Source organism: Strix uralensis, chromosome 5 (assembly GCF_047716275.1).
Source record: "Strix uralensis isolate ZFMK-TIS-50842 chromosome 5, bStrUra1, whole genome shotgun sequence".
In the NCBI taxonomy this organism is placed as follows: domain Eukaryota; kingdom Metazoa; phylum Chordata; class Aves; order Strigiformes; family Strigidae; genus Strix; species Strix uralensis.
In genome coordinates, this window is record NC_133976.1 from 67,920,080 (window position 1) to 67,934,909 (window position 14,830).

Sequence of the window (14,830 nt, forward strand, 5' to 3'; positions counted from 1 at the left end):
GTGCCTCACATGATATGTTTTGAGCTTGATCTTTCAAGATGCTAAGCACCTGCAGTTTTTAGCAATTTCAAGCAAGAAACTGGTGGCCTGGATTCATCTGCTTATGTAGGGACAGACAGCTGTTGTACGGATAAGGCATTTTTTCTCCATACAAGGAATGCAGAATATTTTACGCATTGGGCTGGAGTGGATTTAAAGTGGCAGAAGAGAGTCCCGAACAGTGCCAGTCACTTCACTGTGATTCATGAAAACTACCAGATGAAAACAGATGAGGATCGGGTATTCTTCTGAGTTTTCATTGACCAAATCTCTAGGCCATAAGTAAATCTTGCTTCTTTTACGTATAAAGTTAAACCTGCGGGATCTGCTTTTTTTTTCTTTTTTTTTTTTTTTTTTTTTTTTAAACAGTACTCATTTCACCTTCAAAAGAGGAAGAGGGTGCTTCCATTTTTAGTCTGATACTCTTTGAAGTATTCCTGTTCCATAGAACAGGGATCTGGATAGAATTTGAGAAAAAATTAATTCCTTATTTTAGGTTTAGTTTCAGCAATAAAGAAGTTAATGAGATCACATCTGGTTTTGTCCTGATATACTCTACAGCAGTCCACTGGAAACAACACCATTTGCTTAGCTTTTCCTTTTATTCCAAACAGGACCTAACCAAGCCTAAATAAGTTTTTAACACATCCATAGCAAGACTGCCACATGAGCCAATTAGCAACCACTGTGGTGATGTTACTTACCCATAGCTACAATTAAGAGCTGCTTGCAGTTTCACAACAACAGCTAGACAGTATTTAGCCAGACCTTAAAAAAACATTTTATTTGGCATAGGACAGAATGAAAAACATCACAAAAAATACCAAAAACTTCATTCCACGAGTAACATTTGAATACTGACACATCTGGAACATCTGGGTAACAAGTTGTACATGTCAAGTTCAGAAAGCAGTTGCTTTTAGCCTTCATTTTGGGCCAGACGTTTGCTTTCAGCCACCAGTATATTCCATTTTATTTTGTAGCAGCTTCCTCAGTGTTCCCATATGGACAAGCTGAACAGCTTCAAGGATGTAACAGCAAATATATATAATGTTCTTTAGAAGAAATGAAGGCCAGATGTTGCTTTATTTTCATGTGCATCCTTAAAAAAGTTGTTTCAGATATATTATTAATGCCAGGTATAGGCAATTTGTTCATTTGCCATTTAAATGTCAACTTTCCAAAGGATAGAAAGTAACATTTCAACTGAGAATTCAAACTGAAATAAGATTAACTACCCTAGAATAACTTAAGAAAATAAGTATAGTAAAATCTAGGATCACAGGGACAAAAAGAAGTACTGTGCAGAAAAGACATGACAAACCACTACTGAGATCTGAATGAGTACTATTTATGGTTTGTTTTATTAGAAAATAATAATAAAAAAAGACAACTTATTGTTACAATATAATAAAAAGTTTCGGGTAAGAGTTATCCAGCACCACCACTGATTAAAGATCTTCCACTCAGCTGGTTTACTCAACCAGGATATAATTTAAGCCACCAGTCCAAGTACTAGATAATTTAGTATATCTATTACTGTGTTATCAATTAACATTTTTCATGTATGTACTCCTGGTTACTACATCTAGTGTATTCAGTAGGGTGGGTAACAATTCTTTCCCAGACTGTCCAATTAAAGTGGTTTAGATAGAAATGAACTGTTTAAAATTTTTCTAATTTCCTGAAAATAGAACCTTATTGGATTCATTTTATGACAGACATATTTATAAGGAAATATTATCTGAAGACTACTTTTTTCCCCTCAATAATAATATAAACAAGGTTTGGATTTCAACTGCCCGGTGAGGTCTTTCTCTTTGAGCCAGTCCACGACATACAAAAACTGCCAAGACACCAAACTATAACTGTTTGAGTAATGTCACTTTATTAAGGGACTTCAAAGAATCACATTCTCTAGTAGTCATGGAACAATGCAAATGGTGAACAAAAGACAAAAATAGATGTAATTGGTTCTGAAAAGCATGAACATCTGTAGAGAATGTGTTGCATTATTCCTAAGGACTCTTACTTTTGAAAAAAAGCACGTTCCGTATACACAAGTGTCAGTGTAATAGCCAATAAAGCAATCAGTCAGAAATACAAAAATACCCTAGATAAAAACTGAAAATAGATTTTTGAAGGCTGACAATATCAGTATTCTGATATTTCTATCTCAGGAGTATGATCACTAGGATGAGTTATTCTGATGAGGTAAGAGACAGTAGATGCTCTGTGATAACACAAAGCCATACATTTTTTCCATAAGACACAAAAAAATAGAGCACCCAATGAAACTGTAAGTCTTTGCTGCAAGTGCCCACAGGAAGTGAAATTATAGTCCATGAGCATTACTACATTCCTGCATCATTTACATTTGCTGTCTTTGCCAACAGTTATACCAGCAAAAACTTGCCAATTCTCCCACCCTCCTCCAGCTTCAGTATAAACTGCACGTACTTTGCAGATATACCAAACTGACAAATGCTTTGAACACAGGCAAGATCTATAAATGTCCAAAAAACACTTAGTCATTCTTTCCTTTATTGGTTGCAATTCTTTTCTTGGCAGTAAGGACAAAAAGAGATTGCAAAGCCTGACAGCTGAACAGCTCTCTCTAGAAGGGTTAGGGAGAGAACAGGGTGTGTCCTATTTGCTTTGCCCCAGGTGTTTCAGCGATGCCACTGAACTTAAACCTCAGCTGGTTGAGCAATAAAAAAAACCCAAAAACCAAAACAACATTCCTCTTCTTCGCTCTGTTTTGGATGGAAGGATACACTGATCTGGGGCTACTGTTCCAAAAAAAAGAAGAAAGGCTCTTTGGTCAAACTTTCAGCTGGATGCTGTCTGCCTGCATCATGATTCATCTTCTTTGCTTCAGCCATCTCTTTGACTATGACCCTCCAAACTCTGCTCCTAAATTCCGTTTCCTATTTCTTCCTTTTCTAAGAAAATAGCAAAACAACAGGTAGACAGACAGTGCAGTCTGTGTCTTTGTGGCAAAGAGCCCTAGGAAGAACTGGCAGCAGAGCTGGGAGTGGCTGAAGAGTACAATGAACACAAACCCCTACTTAGGGGGGCAATGACAAAGAGTTAATTTCAAAGTGTGTGTCAATCTCAGGCACCCCTCTATGGAAAAGCACAACGAATTATAGAGTCTCTAGTACAGCAATATTAACTTGAACAGGATATGATTTGTATGATAAAAAAGCACAACAGGAGCTGGCAGTTGTTGTCTTATGAAACTTGCCTTACGACTTATGGCACACATGTGCACTGAAGCACACAGCAGTTGCCTGAACTTTTAAAAGATTTCTTAGCTATTCATCCTAGATTCAAAAGCTTTCCCTTAAATCTTTTTGTTTTTCATCATTCTTTTCTAAACCTCTTTTGTCTCAGGCAAATTCAGACAGCTGTGTGAGATGGAAAAGTGAAGCTAGTAACATCTGTAGTATGATGACACTTAACAAATTATTTCAGGTTTTCTTTCAGTTTTTGGAAGATGCTTTGCAGATGTCAAAGCCTCAAGGAATCATCATACTTATCTCCTTAATTCCACTGAACGTGGCATTCAACATTTGCAAATACTAAATTACTACTCACCACACCCCAGTAAGACAGGCTATTACCTCTCAAGTAAACAGGCAGGGAATGGAGGCACAGAATGACTAAGTGATTATTCCAACATCACAATACAAGTCTGGGAGAGTCAGGAGCTGAACCTGTATTTCTTGCATCTCAGTCCCAGGTTGTCTTTTTGTTCTGCGTTGCAGCCTTATTCTTTCCTGTAGAGGAAGACTGGAATCTCTTAAGAGTCTGTCACTGCTACTCTGGTTGACAGGTGATGTTGCCAATGAGATAAGAATTGTTGCATTCCCCACATCAAAAGGTGGAACACAGTGTGATATCTGCTTGCTAGAAGAAATACTAACCATACAAGTCCTTAAGAACATCAACATTTATTTAATATGATATAAAAGAAATGGGATATGAACATTCGTATTTGAACAATAAGTGGCTTCTTATACTTACATCGTATGTGCTCATTGTATAATATATACACAATGAACATAATTACATTTGTACACAAACTAAGTACTGGATTGAAAACCTGCTTATTGCTGTACACACCCTAACCCAACGAAGGAAAAGCCCAGTACCTCAAAATACCTACACTCCATTTTATTTAAGAAAAAGTAACCACTAACATTAATGTATATGTTGACAGAAGTGTGGCAGTAACTGCTGACATTGCAACCTGACCAAGAAATAATTACAGCAGAAACGGGACATATTTTACTAAGCAATAATAAAAATGGCACATTTTAAATATATCTATATGTATATATATATATATAAAAATTTTACAAATAAAATGTTAAAACAATAAATTGTAGTGTTTAAAAGTGTAAAACAAGGTTTAGTGGTGATATGTAAAATTAACTGAGTTATGCATCTAAGAGAAGCAAGAAAGTAAACTTATATGATCCATAATTAAAAGAACATTAAATCCTGGAGAATATCAAATAAAGTTCTGACTGGAGGCTGCACATTAAAAAGAGCCTTTATTTTATGTGCACAGAAATCATAGCAGCAAGCTGGTATCAGGAGAACAATCTGAAGGTTGTTGAGTGTACATGTGGGCCATTTAAAGCTCTCTTGGAATAAACATTTTCCAGGAAGTGATAAAATGATGCTCTGTGGCCAAAAGCATCAGAACTATGAATTTCATAGATTTAAAATATACTGTACAATATCTTCTCGTATTTTCATAGGTCAGGTCCATACATCTCAGGCATGAATTGTTTCAACAGAAGCCATTAGTGCTGAAAGACAGACACAGATTAAGTTACTCTATTTTAGCAACAACAGAATATTGTATAAAGCAACTCCTGGGATTAAACACAGCAAGGAAGTTCTGACCTCATCCCAGCAGTAATTATCAATGGTGTAGAACATAATAAAGTATTTTAGAAATCAGTTGTTTCCAAAAATCAATTTTCCTGATGAATAATACTGCTGTCAAGATACTTTGATAGCAGGAAGCAGAAGCAAGCTTTTTTCGTGTGAAAGCCTGTTTACTCTGAGAGTTTTATCCTGTTGTGTATGGGCATCTCCAAATGTTCTTCATAAACCCCAGTAATAATAGCAAAGACCCTAATTGCTCTTACAAATGACACAGGGTTTGCAGAGGGATGCAGTATTACTCAGTTGCTACACTGTAATGGCAGCGTAGCTGGAAGGTGTTCTGAAGTTCAAGTGCTCCACCCAGAGCTTGCTAAATTTTGGTAATTGTTGAGAGGACTTCTATAAATAGTTTTTAACAGTTCGTTAGCAAAAATGTTTCCGAGCTTTGAATCCAGGTGCTGTATAAAATTTCATTATCCCTCCATTACTCAGCGTAGATGGAATGCTTAAAATGTAACAATGTTAGTAGTACACATCCAGATTTGTCTCTGCAAAGCAAGACCTGTGACAAAGAAAGTAGCTTTGTGTTAATGGGTTTTCCCTTAGTCCTACAATATCCTGTGCCACCAACTTCCTATGCCAAATTCCCCTGGCACTGTGCCAAGAGTATCATTTTACTAATTGACTGTAAAAGCCAAATATAGGTATTACCTCATTATTCTCTGAAATCTACCATACATTTTCCAGATGCTGCCTGAAAAATTTGGTTGCATATGAACAGAGCTGATCCCACAGCTTTGAAGTTCCCTCTGCCACATAGGATTTCTTGCATCCGAGAGACGCTGAGTTCTCGCACATTAAAAAACCCCTATCTTTCAGCAAGGTGCAAAGCACTGGAATACTGGAACGACAGCCCCGGAAGGCAAGGGGCAGTACATACTACAGGCAATCAGACTATGCTTCACACATCTCCTACGCATACTAGGCCCAGCTCATGGCATGAATTTGTTTGGAGGTCCTAGGAAACAGCCAGAGACATCAAGTGCAGCAAAGAAATGTGGAATGTATGTGCACATAGTTCAATGTTTTTTCCAACTCAATTCAAATACTAAACAGCCAAAAGGTGTCTATTTTAAGTTCTGGAATCCTTCCTTTATTATAGTGAGGCACGTGTAAGCAGAGCATTAGTTTTACAAGTGCCATCCCAGATGCACCATTGTATCATAAGCAATTAAGGCCTATTTGTAGAATCATACTTAATACAGAAATGTTACAGCTACAGTACTGCCTATGAGGATACACCCCGCTGCGGGCTGTCAAGGCTTGGGCATTAAGTTTCAACGCACTATATGAGTGCTTCACTTTTGCTAGTCTCGTATTTAGCATAAATCCTGAAAAACAAATGAATTTGCTGATCTGATCATTGGAGCTGATGACAAGAGCTGACAGCAATTTAATGCAATTGGTAATAAATTTCTGGTGAAGTTATATGTTGCTTCCCCTTTCCAGACAGGCATGCTGTGGCTCTGGACAGAATTCAGCAGTGCAGTTTCAGTTTCACTACTGACCTGAAACTGAGTTGATGGGGTAACATTTGTCCTATTCAAAAAGAAGATGCATGATAAATGCATGTGTAATTATACAGTGAAACTGAAAAGCATTAACACAAATCAGTATTTACAGAAAAGCTGAATAGTTCCATTTATCTTTTTTAAATAGTTCTGTAGTAAAACATTTGAATAAAAGTACGAAAGTCCAAGCTAAATTTAATCATGACAGACCACATCCATCAGGAAGCCAGCAACACAGGTGTCAGTACTGAATATGAAGAGTGCATTTTCCACTCTCTCAAAAGGAGAAAAAGATGAAAATAATTTCCCCCCTTTTTTAAGAATATAAATAGTTTCCTGCCCATAGTTCATACATGAAAGGTATCTGTGATGAATAAGTAGTCTAATTTTGCTAAGATGAAAGATTGGCAATGGAGGTTGGGACAGTTAATGAAAAAATGCATTTTCATATCTCCTCATGCTAAATGACTGAAAACATCTCAATTTTAAAGTTTTCTTGATTTTAAAGTTTTCTTAAGTTACATTAGCTATGGCATTTAGCATTACCATTGAAACAAAGGTCATTCTTTTAGTAGAAAGCTTATTTAAACAAGCACTGCCTGACAACAAAGAAATGCGGATTGATTTAAATGCTGGTAAAGTGCTGAAGCATTCACACTGGTATCCTATTTGTTTCTTTAAACACTTGTACAAATATGCTTACTTGTATTTACATTTCTATTCATTAAGTAGGTAACAGTACAGGTAGGAACATGTAAATCTAGCCTAGCTCATGCTTTCTAACTTGATTCCCAGAAGAAATCACCTACTAAGACAAGGGAAGAGTAGCTGTGTATGGCTATCTCTATAGAGAAAAAAAAAAAAAAAAGTTTTGTAATTGTTACATTTCTTCCACCCTCATTTTTTGCCTTCCTGTTTGTCATGCCTCAGGCATCTATGTCTTAAGCCATAAACTCTTTGGGTCATTAGATTATTCCCTTCTAGCATCACTGAGATCTAGCTCTAGTTGCCTGTTACCATGACTGAAGCATCAAGATTCATTTGCACCTGAGCACTGACGCTGGTACCTTAACTGGGTATCTGTTTGGCAATAACTCAGGTCTCTCATGTAATTCAAAGGGCTATTATCTTGCCAGTTGTGGAGAATGTGCTTGATAAACCAATTAGTCCTCTCTCTTTGTACTTGGATAGAGAATACATTACTTGCAGGCAAATCAATACATGTATTTGTTTTGTTTTCTTGTTAGTTTATATTCAACATTGCAGATAACTTTGTCTTGCCAAGTATTGTCTACAGATGCTTCTTGGAAAAAAAAAAATAGAACACAAATACTTAGAAAAATATTAGGAAAATGGCAGGAAGGGTGGGGGAAAAAACCAGACGTACTTCTCTGTAACTATACACACATGAAATGTGATCCTTCTGTGAGCTGTGTCTGTGTAGATGGAGCTGGTGACAATGACGGTTCTGGTGAAGAAGGCAAACTTTTCACTGCGAGTCATACAGCAAGATAAATAAGAATACAAGTTACAGAAAGCATGATTTCAAGCCATAATAAATATAAGCTTGAAAATCACCATTCCAAGCCATAATAAATATATGCAGAACCAAATGAAAGTTACACAAGTGAAGACTTAAAATCTGATCAGCACAATAAGCCCAACTTCAGGGCAGAGCATAGCTGTTCTCAAGAAAGATCATTACTCAGGCCTATAAATGACCAGTAGAACACCAAAGGAACAAACAATGGACACATGAATGCTGATGTGTTATTTATGCTGCCAAGAGGGAGGGGGGGGGGAAAAAAAGCAAAATTTAACTAGTCTGAATACTCCCAGACCCACCTTTATATCCTGGCTCAGATTAACTAAGCATTTTTTATTCTGCTGAGCACTATAAAATGTATTTACAAGTTCTGGTTTTGATTATCAAGTCACAGAAAGGACTGCTGACTGCACTACAAAGGTCCAGGTCACCTTTTATAGCCATGAATTGAACAATTTGGCTTACTTAACCATTTGCATCACCAAATATCCTAATAATGTCTTAAATTCCATCTTCGTCCTTCCTCCTCCCCTACACCCTTGCCTCTTTTTTTTTTCTCTTTGCAAACAATTTTGCTTTATTCCAGCCTCCTCTTCTTGCAAAGTAGCACACCACCAGTCATTTTACAAGTGATCTAGTGTCTGTTTTTTCTTCTTTTATTACTCCTGAAAACATGACCAAACTGCTGTTTTTTACTTGCTAGTTCAAAATCTACTAGATATATTGGAAACTCTCAAGGGTTCCTCAATCTTGGGCACACCTGAGGCCATCCATTAGCAAGGACGTAAGGGTAAATAATCTATACATATTTAGGATTGAGATGCTGTTCTACAAGATGAATAGGGAAGGATGTGCTCCAACCAATAACTACAGTATGACACAATTTCTGGCAACAGTTATTTAATTCCCTGAATTAAATGCAACCATAAAATCTATGTTAAAACCTCAGAAAAATGGAATTTCTGTAGTTACCCACTGGGAAATTATTTTTCTTTACGTTATAAAACCATACACTTGATATCTAGACTAGCTCAGCACTTTCAATTCACAAGTGTTTTGGACCATCAAAAGACATAATCAAAATGAAATAAAGTTTTACATATGTACTGTGCAAATTGTGCTTCAGTCAAACTTCTCCGTACCTGCTGTTGCCTGATTTCCTTTTGAAGACTGTGTTGCTAATTCAAATGAAGACATAATCCCTTCTTGTTCTTGAACACTAACTACTTCACTTTCTTCTGAACTGCCTTTGGGTTTGTGGTTTGTAACTGTGGTCACACTCTGCAAGCTGGTTAAAAAAAACACAGCATTTAGAACTCACTCTAACTTCATTTCAGGTGTTAACCGCTAAGTATAGGAGTTATAATTTACTTTTCTTCTGTTAATAGAAAAAAGTTGCATCTTGCAAGTTTGTGTAATATAAATTAAGCACGTAGTTTGAAACCCTTCTATCTTGTAAAGTTAGTCTTAAAAAAGGTACTAGGAACTGAATTCCTTTCTTTTACATACTCATGCAGTTAAGTTTCCTACTGCCTGATATCTATTTTGCTGAAGGGTGCTGTGAGCAAGTTATGACCTCATGTAAGAACTCACTTAGGATCTGCAGTGCAACTTAGACTAAAGTTATGAATCCTTAAAGAGAAACATCCAAGACACAATATTCCTCTAATTCTGCAGCGCTCCAAAATAGTCAAGTAAAAGTTAAAGCAGGAGATACAGAATAAGCTGTTTAGTTTGCTCCTAAATATCTGCAGTAAAGAGCTTGCTATGGAAGCCCTGGCTGAAGCTTTCATAATAAACAGTTTGAACTGACATTTTGTATCCCAAAGCAAGGCTTATGAACAGATTTTGTTTATAACTGGGGCAATACTTGAAAACAAACATTGCTTCCCCCACCAACTCATCACCTCTAACTGAACCCCTACAGTGGTTAGGTTTCTCACTAGATTTCTCTGTATGTAAACCACTCAAAAACATATAAATATACCTTGTAAGTATTTATGGCAGTATTTCATTAGTTGCATGGTCCGTTCAGCTAATAAATACAATGTGCAAGTTTAAAATAGTCTCTGAACATCTTGTTTTATTTTTACCTTATATCACCATCATGTGTTTCTTCCAATTTATTTTTCTTTTCCTTTTCTGCTTTCTCTTCATTACTCACTTCTTTTGAGTCAGATACAACATGTGCATCTGATAAAAGATCATCAGTTTTTGTCAGCTGTAAAAAAATTGAAATCATGAAACAAAAAGCTGTAATACACACTAAGTGGCAGATAAGAAATACAGTATCAGGAAACAGTTTTATTAACAGACAAATTCTGCCATCATGTATACTTAGTAACTCAGAATTACATAACTTAAGAAATTTTTATCAATACCATTCAGGTTAATAGAGTTATCCTGAAACTTATACCAGAGCCAATGGGCAGCGCTTGTCTTAATAACTTCCAGAACTTATCTGAACTCTTTATATTGCAGCCTGACTATTTTTTTCATGCTCTCCCTATTCACAATGCCAACAGAGATTCCAGCTACTGGAATATATTGCTGATAAGCCTGAACACTGCTCTTAAAGGTCTCATTAGATATAACCAATATAAGTGTATTTTCTTTTAAAAGATTTGCATACTTAACAAATCAACAGACTCTTAATAGAAAGTGTTTTTACACAATAACAACATAGGTTAATTATTTGATTTTATACCATTCTCCATCAGACATATGTTTAAAAAAGCTAAATATAAACCAGGAAAACAAAATGAAAAATGAGTGAGGAAAAGGAAAAGCAAAGGATAATTAATTAAAGAATATGGATAGAAAAGCAGAAAAATCCCCTCTACACAAGATTTTAAAAAATATTAAACTGTAAGCAGGATATGATTATGTAGAAACAATCTCCACAGTCAGTCTGGTTTTGCCGAGTGTTCAGGGCATTTAGTACAAGAAACACCAAGGTAACTCACTGCCAAATGAGTTTGAGGCTATTCAAGACAGAAATCAATTCAGTGACCAAATACCACAAACCACAGTTACTACTTACTTCCATGTATAAATTGTTGTGTCAACTTTATTCTGCTTCCTATAAACTATTTGATACACTACAGTCAACCAAACAAAAAAGTCAGGTGTATTTTAAATTACTGTCAAAAACTACAGTGGGATATCCTAAGCAATGAACAGATCAATGATTATTATTTAAAGATGCTTAGTATCGGTTTTGTTTCCGAAGAAGTAAAGGTCATAATTTTCTATTTTTCCAATCAATCAAGATAGTAACAGATAAAGTTCAGTAAAATGAAATTTAGGAAGACCATGTACAAGAAAATTCAAGTATCTCAGCTACAGACAGATCTGATACAATTTTGTGCTTCTCTATAGAGTATTTGTTACATCCAAAAAGCTGTCTTAATCTTCCAAGCAAAGGGAACTGGCTCAATTTCCCATACTCTGCTGTCTGTGGCTCAAATATTTTTCTACTGCAAGACAGGCTGATGAATAGTTCAACAAGGGACAGTTTAGTACCTCTTTAGTAAAACATGAATTATGTGCTTGTCCTCCATGTTTTAGATGCACTATTTCTTCTCCAGGGCTTTCATTATTTTGTTTCAGATTATTTTCTTTACTGGTGCTCTCTAATTCCTTCATGTTACTTGATACAGTATCATCCTTTTTCTGATTCTGTGGAACACAATTGATACATAGATATATTCTTACAAAAGTTATCAGTCTCAGTTCTGTGTCTTGTGCTGTCCTCTGACTGTGATAAAAAAAAAATATTTTAAAAAACCTTAAGGATACCACTTTGCAATAAGGAAAATGGAAATTGTTAAGGACTTAAAACGTTCTCATTTTTGTACCTTTCAAAACAGTTCAGCCTAACATTTTTTTTCCTCTCTAAGGCTATTGTACTTTCTGCCCACTCTGATCTCCAGCATTTCTATTAGTCACCTTTATCTTCTGAAATATTATTCAAATTTAGCTCAGTCACACACATGCTTAGTAGCATTCTTATTTGCATTCATAGGCACTGATTTTTTTAAAAATAGCTTTTTCTGGTTAAAAAAAGATGGATACAAATCTGCTCTCAGTACAAAACTCACAGTGTACCATTGTGCATGTTCTCCAACTATGTTGGGTATCTTCCAAGCCTATGCTGTTAACTGATTTAACAGAGGACAACATAGCATCTGATAACGCCAGAGGATATTACTTACTCCTTAAAAAAAAAAAAAAAAATCCATTGCACAGAGAATTTTACATAAAAATTTTGAGGAAGGATGGTAGAAGTCACTTAACATTGTGAACTGCAAACATTATGTTGGAGGAGTAGCAAACCAAACCAAAGTGAGGTTCGTATGTCTTATCAAACTAAGTACTAGGGCTGAGAAAAACAGGAGCCTTGGAAGTAGTAAATCTTGTGGCTGAATTCCTGTAATTTAGCACATGCACTCTGTTAAGAGGAAATTCCATGTAAGTCACTTCAAAAATCAATCTCTCTACTTTCCTAAGTAAAGTATGCACCCATATCATACACTTGTCCCAAACAATAACAATTGTGAAGCAACTTCCTTTTGTATTTTGGTAATCCCTTAAAAATTACACTGTAGGTTGTTTATAAAATCCTTTTTTTTCCTCCAATTCTTAAATAACCAAATGCCAGTTGAAAAGACTTCCAGCAGTTAATGTCATTGCACTATTTTTCTGTATAAAAATCAATAGGCATAGGAACTATGCTTTTAAAAATAAGAGCTATTACTACAGTGTAATACCTCATCTTGTGGCTTTTTGCCAAATACCATTCTGGAAGAATTAAAGCTGTGATAAAAGAAGTGATTTTGTAGCATGGACCACTAGCTAAATATTCAATTCAGGCACATTCTCACTTATTCTAGAAATTTCTTATCTCATCCACATGGTATTGATTTCACACAGAAGACTGCAGAACACGTTGACGTGAACAAAATTCTTTTGAATTCTGTAGAGCAAGTATTGATGGCACAGAGGGTTTGGCCACTTCCCCTACTCTGCTACCAGTGTGCCTGCTAACCAGGTATGACACATACATGACTGCAGTTTCCTCACCTTAGGGTATGAAATGATACCAAAGGAAGGTGGTAAAGCTCAAACACCTCTGTAAAAACTATGAAAAGAAACATCTGCAAAGCTCTGCTTTGCACATCCTCTTCTTGAGAAAGGCAGCGTTAATCACAAAAATATTTGTAGGAGCCCCCTTCATATATAGCATTCATGATGTCATCCCAAATACAGATGCTCTAACGCAAAGGCAAAACTTGAAATCAGTGTCTTCTGGGGATCCAATGCTGTTGAAGAAAAAGTAATTTTTGTATACCTCTGAAGGCAGTTTAGCATGCTCAGAGGAAAAAAAAATTAAACAAACCTAAAACTTATTTGGAAGTATGTGACTTCTTAACAGCGCAATGCATTTAATCTGATTTTGGAAAATCCAATGTTAAAATGTGTACAAAACATTTCCATGTCAGTGTAAAAAAAAAAAAAAAAAATCAAAACCAGTGTGGTCTGAGGAAAAAAAATATGCCAGAAAATAAAAAAAAATTAAAAAAGATAACTCCATTAAGCTATTGAAAAAGACAACTAATTCTTAACATTTAAAAAGTAGTAGGCTAATACCCACTACCCTGAATCTACTTGATATTTTTGTCTTGATGGGGGGTTTTTTGTTTGTTAGTTGGGTTTGTCTTGTTTGTTGTTTTTTTTCCCCCCAGATGTATATTCAGGATAGTATTTCCTGGTTAATGACAAGCAGTTATATTTTGCTCCTCTCTCCCCACCCTTAACCATTTAATAAAGTCACTTCTTTGCCTTAATTGTTTAAGAATGAGTGAAAACAAAAGTGAAGGTTCTATTTTTATGTATTTATGGGCTCAAAAACCACAGCAATAGAGCACCAGCTAAAAGCTATGATCATAAATATACATTCCTACCTAAAAATGTTACAGATGTTCGAATATATTACATGGAAGAAAAATCTTCATAATTTATACACCAACTGAATCATGATTCTCCCTGACACTGCTTTTAGTCATAATTTCATGTTGTTTTCTGAATTTGACAAAAAAGGCTGTTAACAAACATCACAATGCATAATCAAACATATGTAGATTTTGAACTACTTATTTTCCAAAAAGACATAGAAGTGACTTCTACTATCATTAGGTATAAGCATGAAGATTGTCTTCTCCCTTTCTCTTGTGTGTGGCAGAGAACAGTGACTGTTACTCTACACCAGCAGTCTCAAACAGACACCTATAGTATCATCTGATTTTGGAAAAAGAACAATTTTGTAACTTTTTTTTTTAATTGGACACATTAATGTTTTTCAATAATGTAGGACCCACCTGTGCCAATTTGAATGGATTATCTCTGACAAACGACAGACTCTGTGAAGGAGACTGGTCTGAAATGCCAATAATATTGAGTCCTTTTCTCTTCTCTCTCAGGCAAGCTTGTTGGTGTCTCTTTATTCTTTCCATCTGTTCCTCCAAAGTCATTCGAGGCCGTGTGCTTTCTGCAAGACACAGCTGCTCCACTGCACTTCTTGGTCTTTCCTTAAATGAAAGTATGTATATATATATATCTACATATTTGTTTTAAAAGAGCAAGATTCTAAACCGTTTAGCTTATCAGTAAAGATCACCTAATTTACTAAAAAGCAGAAAAACAGGGGGCAAGTAAAGATCTCCTATGTACATGAAGAAAGCACAAGAACCAATTATTAATAAAT

At 35.7% G+C, this 14,830-nt stretch overlaps 1 protein-coding gene across 28 annotated transcripts in view; it reads right to left on the reverse strand.

The window, feature by feature from the left end:
• Positions 1–3,982: 3,982 nt before the first annotated feature.
• The window catches only part of PLEKHA5 (pleckstrin homology domain containing A5), a 168,977-nt gene continuing 158,129 nt past the window's right edge, over positions 3,983–14,830 (reverse strand). For 17 of the 28 annotated variants that reach the window (XM_074871491.1, XM_074871488.1, XM_074871492.1 and 14 more), the window contains 6 exons: positions 14,445–14,654; positions 11,590–11,745; positions 10,158–10,285; positions 9,207–9,352; positions 7,926–8,010; positions 3,983–4,865 (listed from right to left, as the gene is read on the reverse strand). In XM_074871491.1, coding sequence (XP_074727592.1) covers positions 4,847–4,865; positions 7,926–8,010; positions 9,207–9,352; positions 10,158–10,285; positions 11,590–11,745; positions 14,445–14,654 — 744 coding nt within the window. In that variant the 3' untranslated portion in view covers positions 3,983–4,846. Of the gene's footprint in view, positions 4,866–7,905; positions 8,011–9,206; positions 9,353–10,157; positions 10,286–11,589; positions 11,746–14,444; positions 14,655–14,830 lie in introns of all 28 variants that reach the window. The other 11 variants (XM_074871507.1, XM_074871511.1, XM_074871506.1 and 8 more) reach the window with 2 other exon arrangements.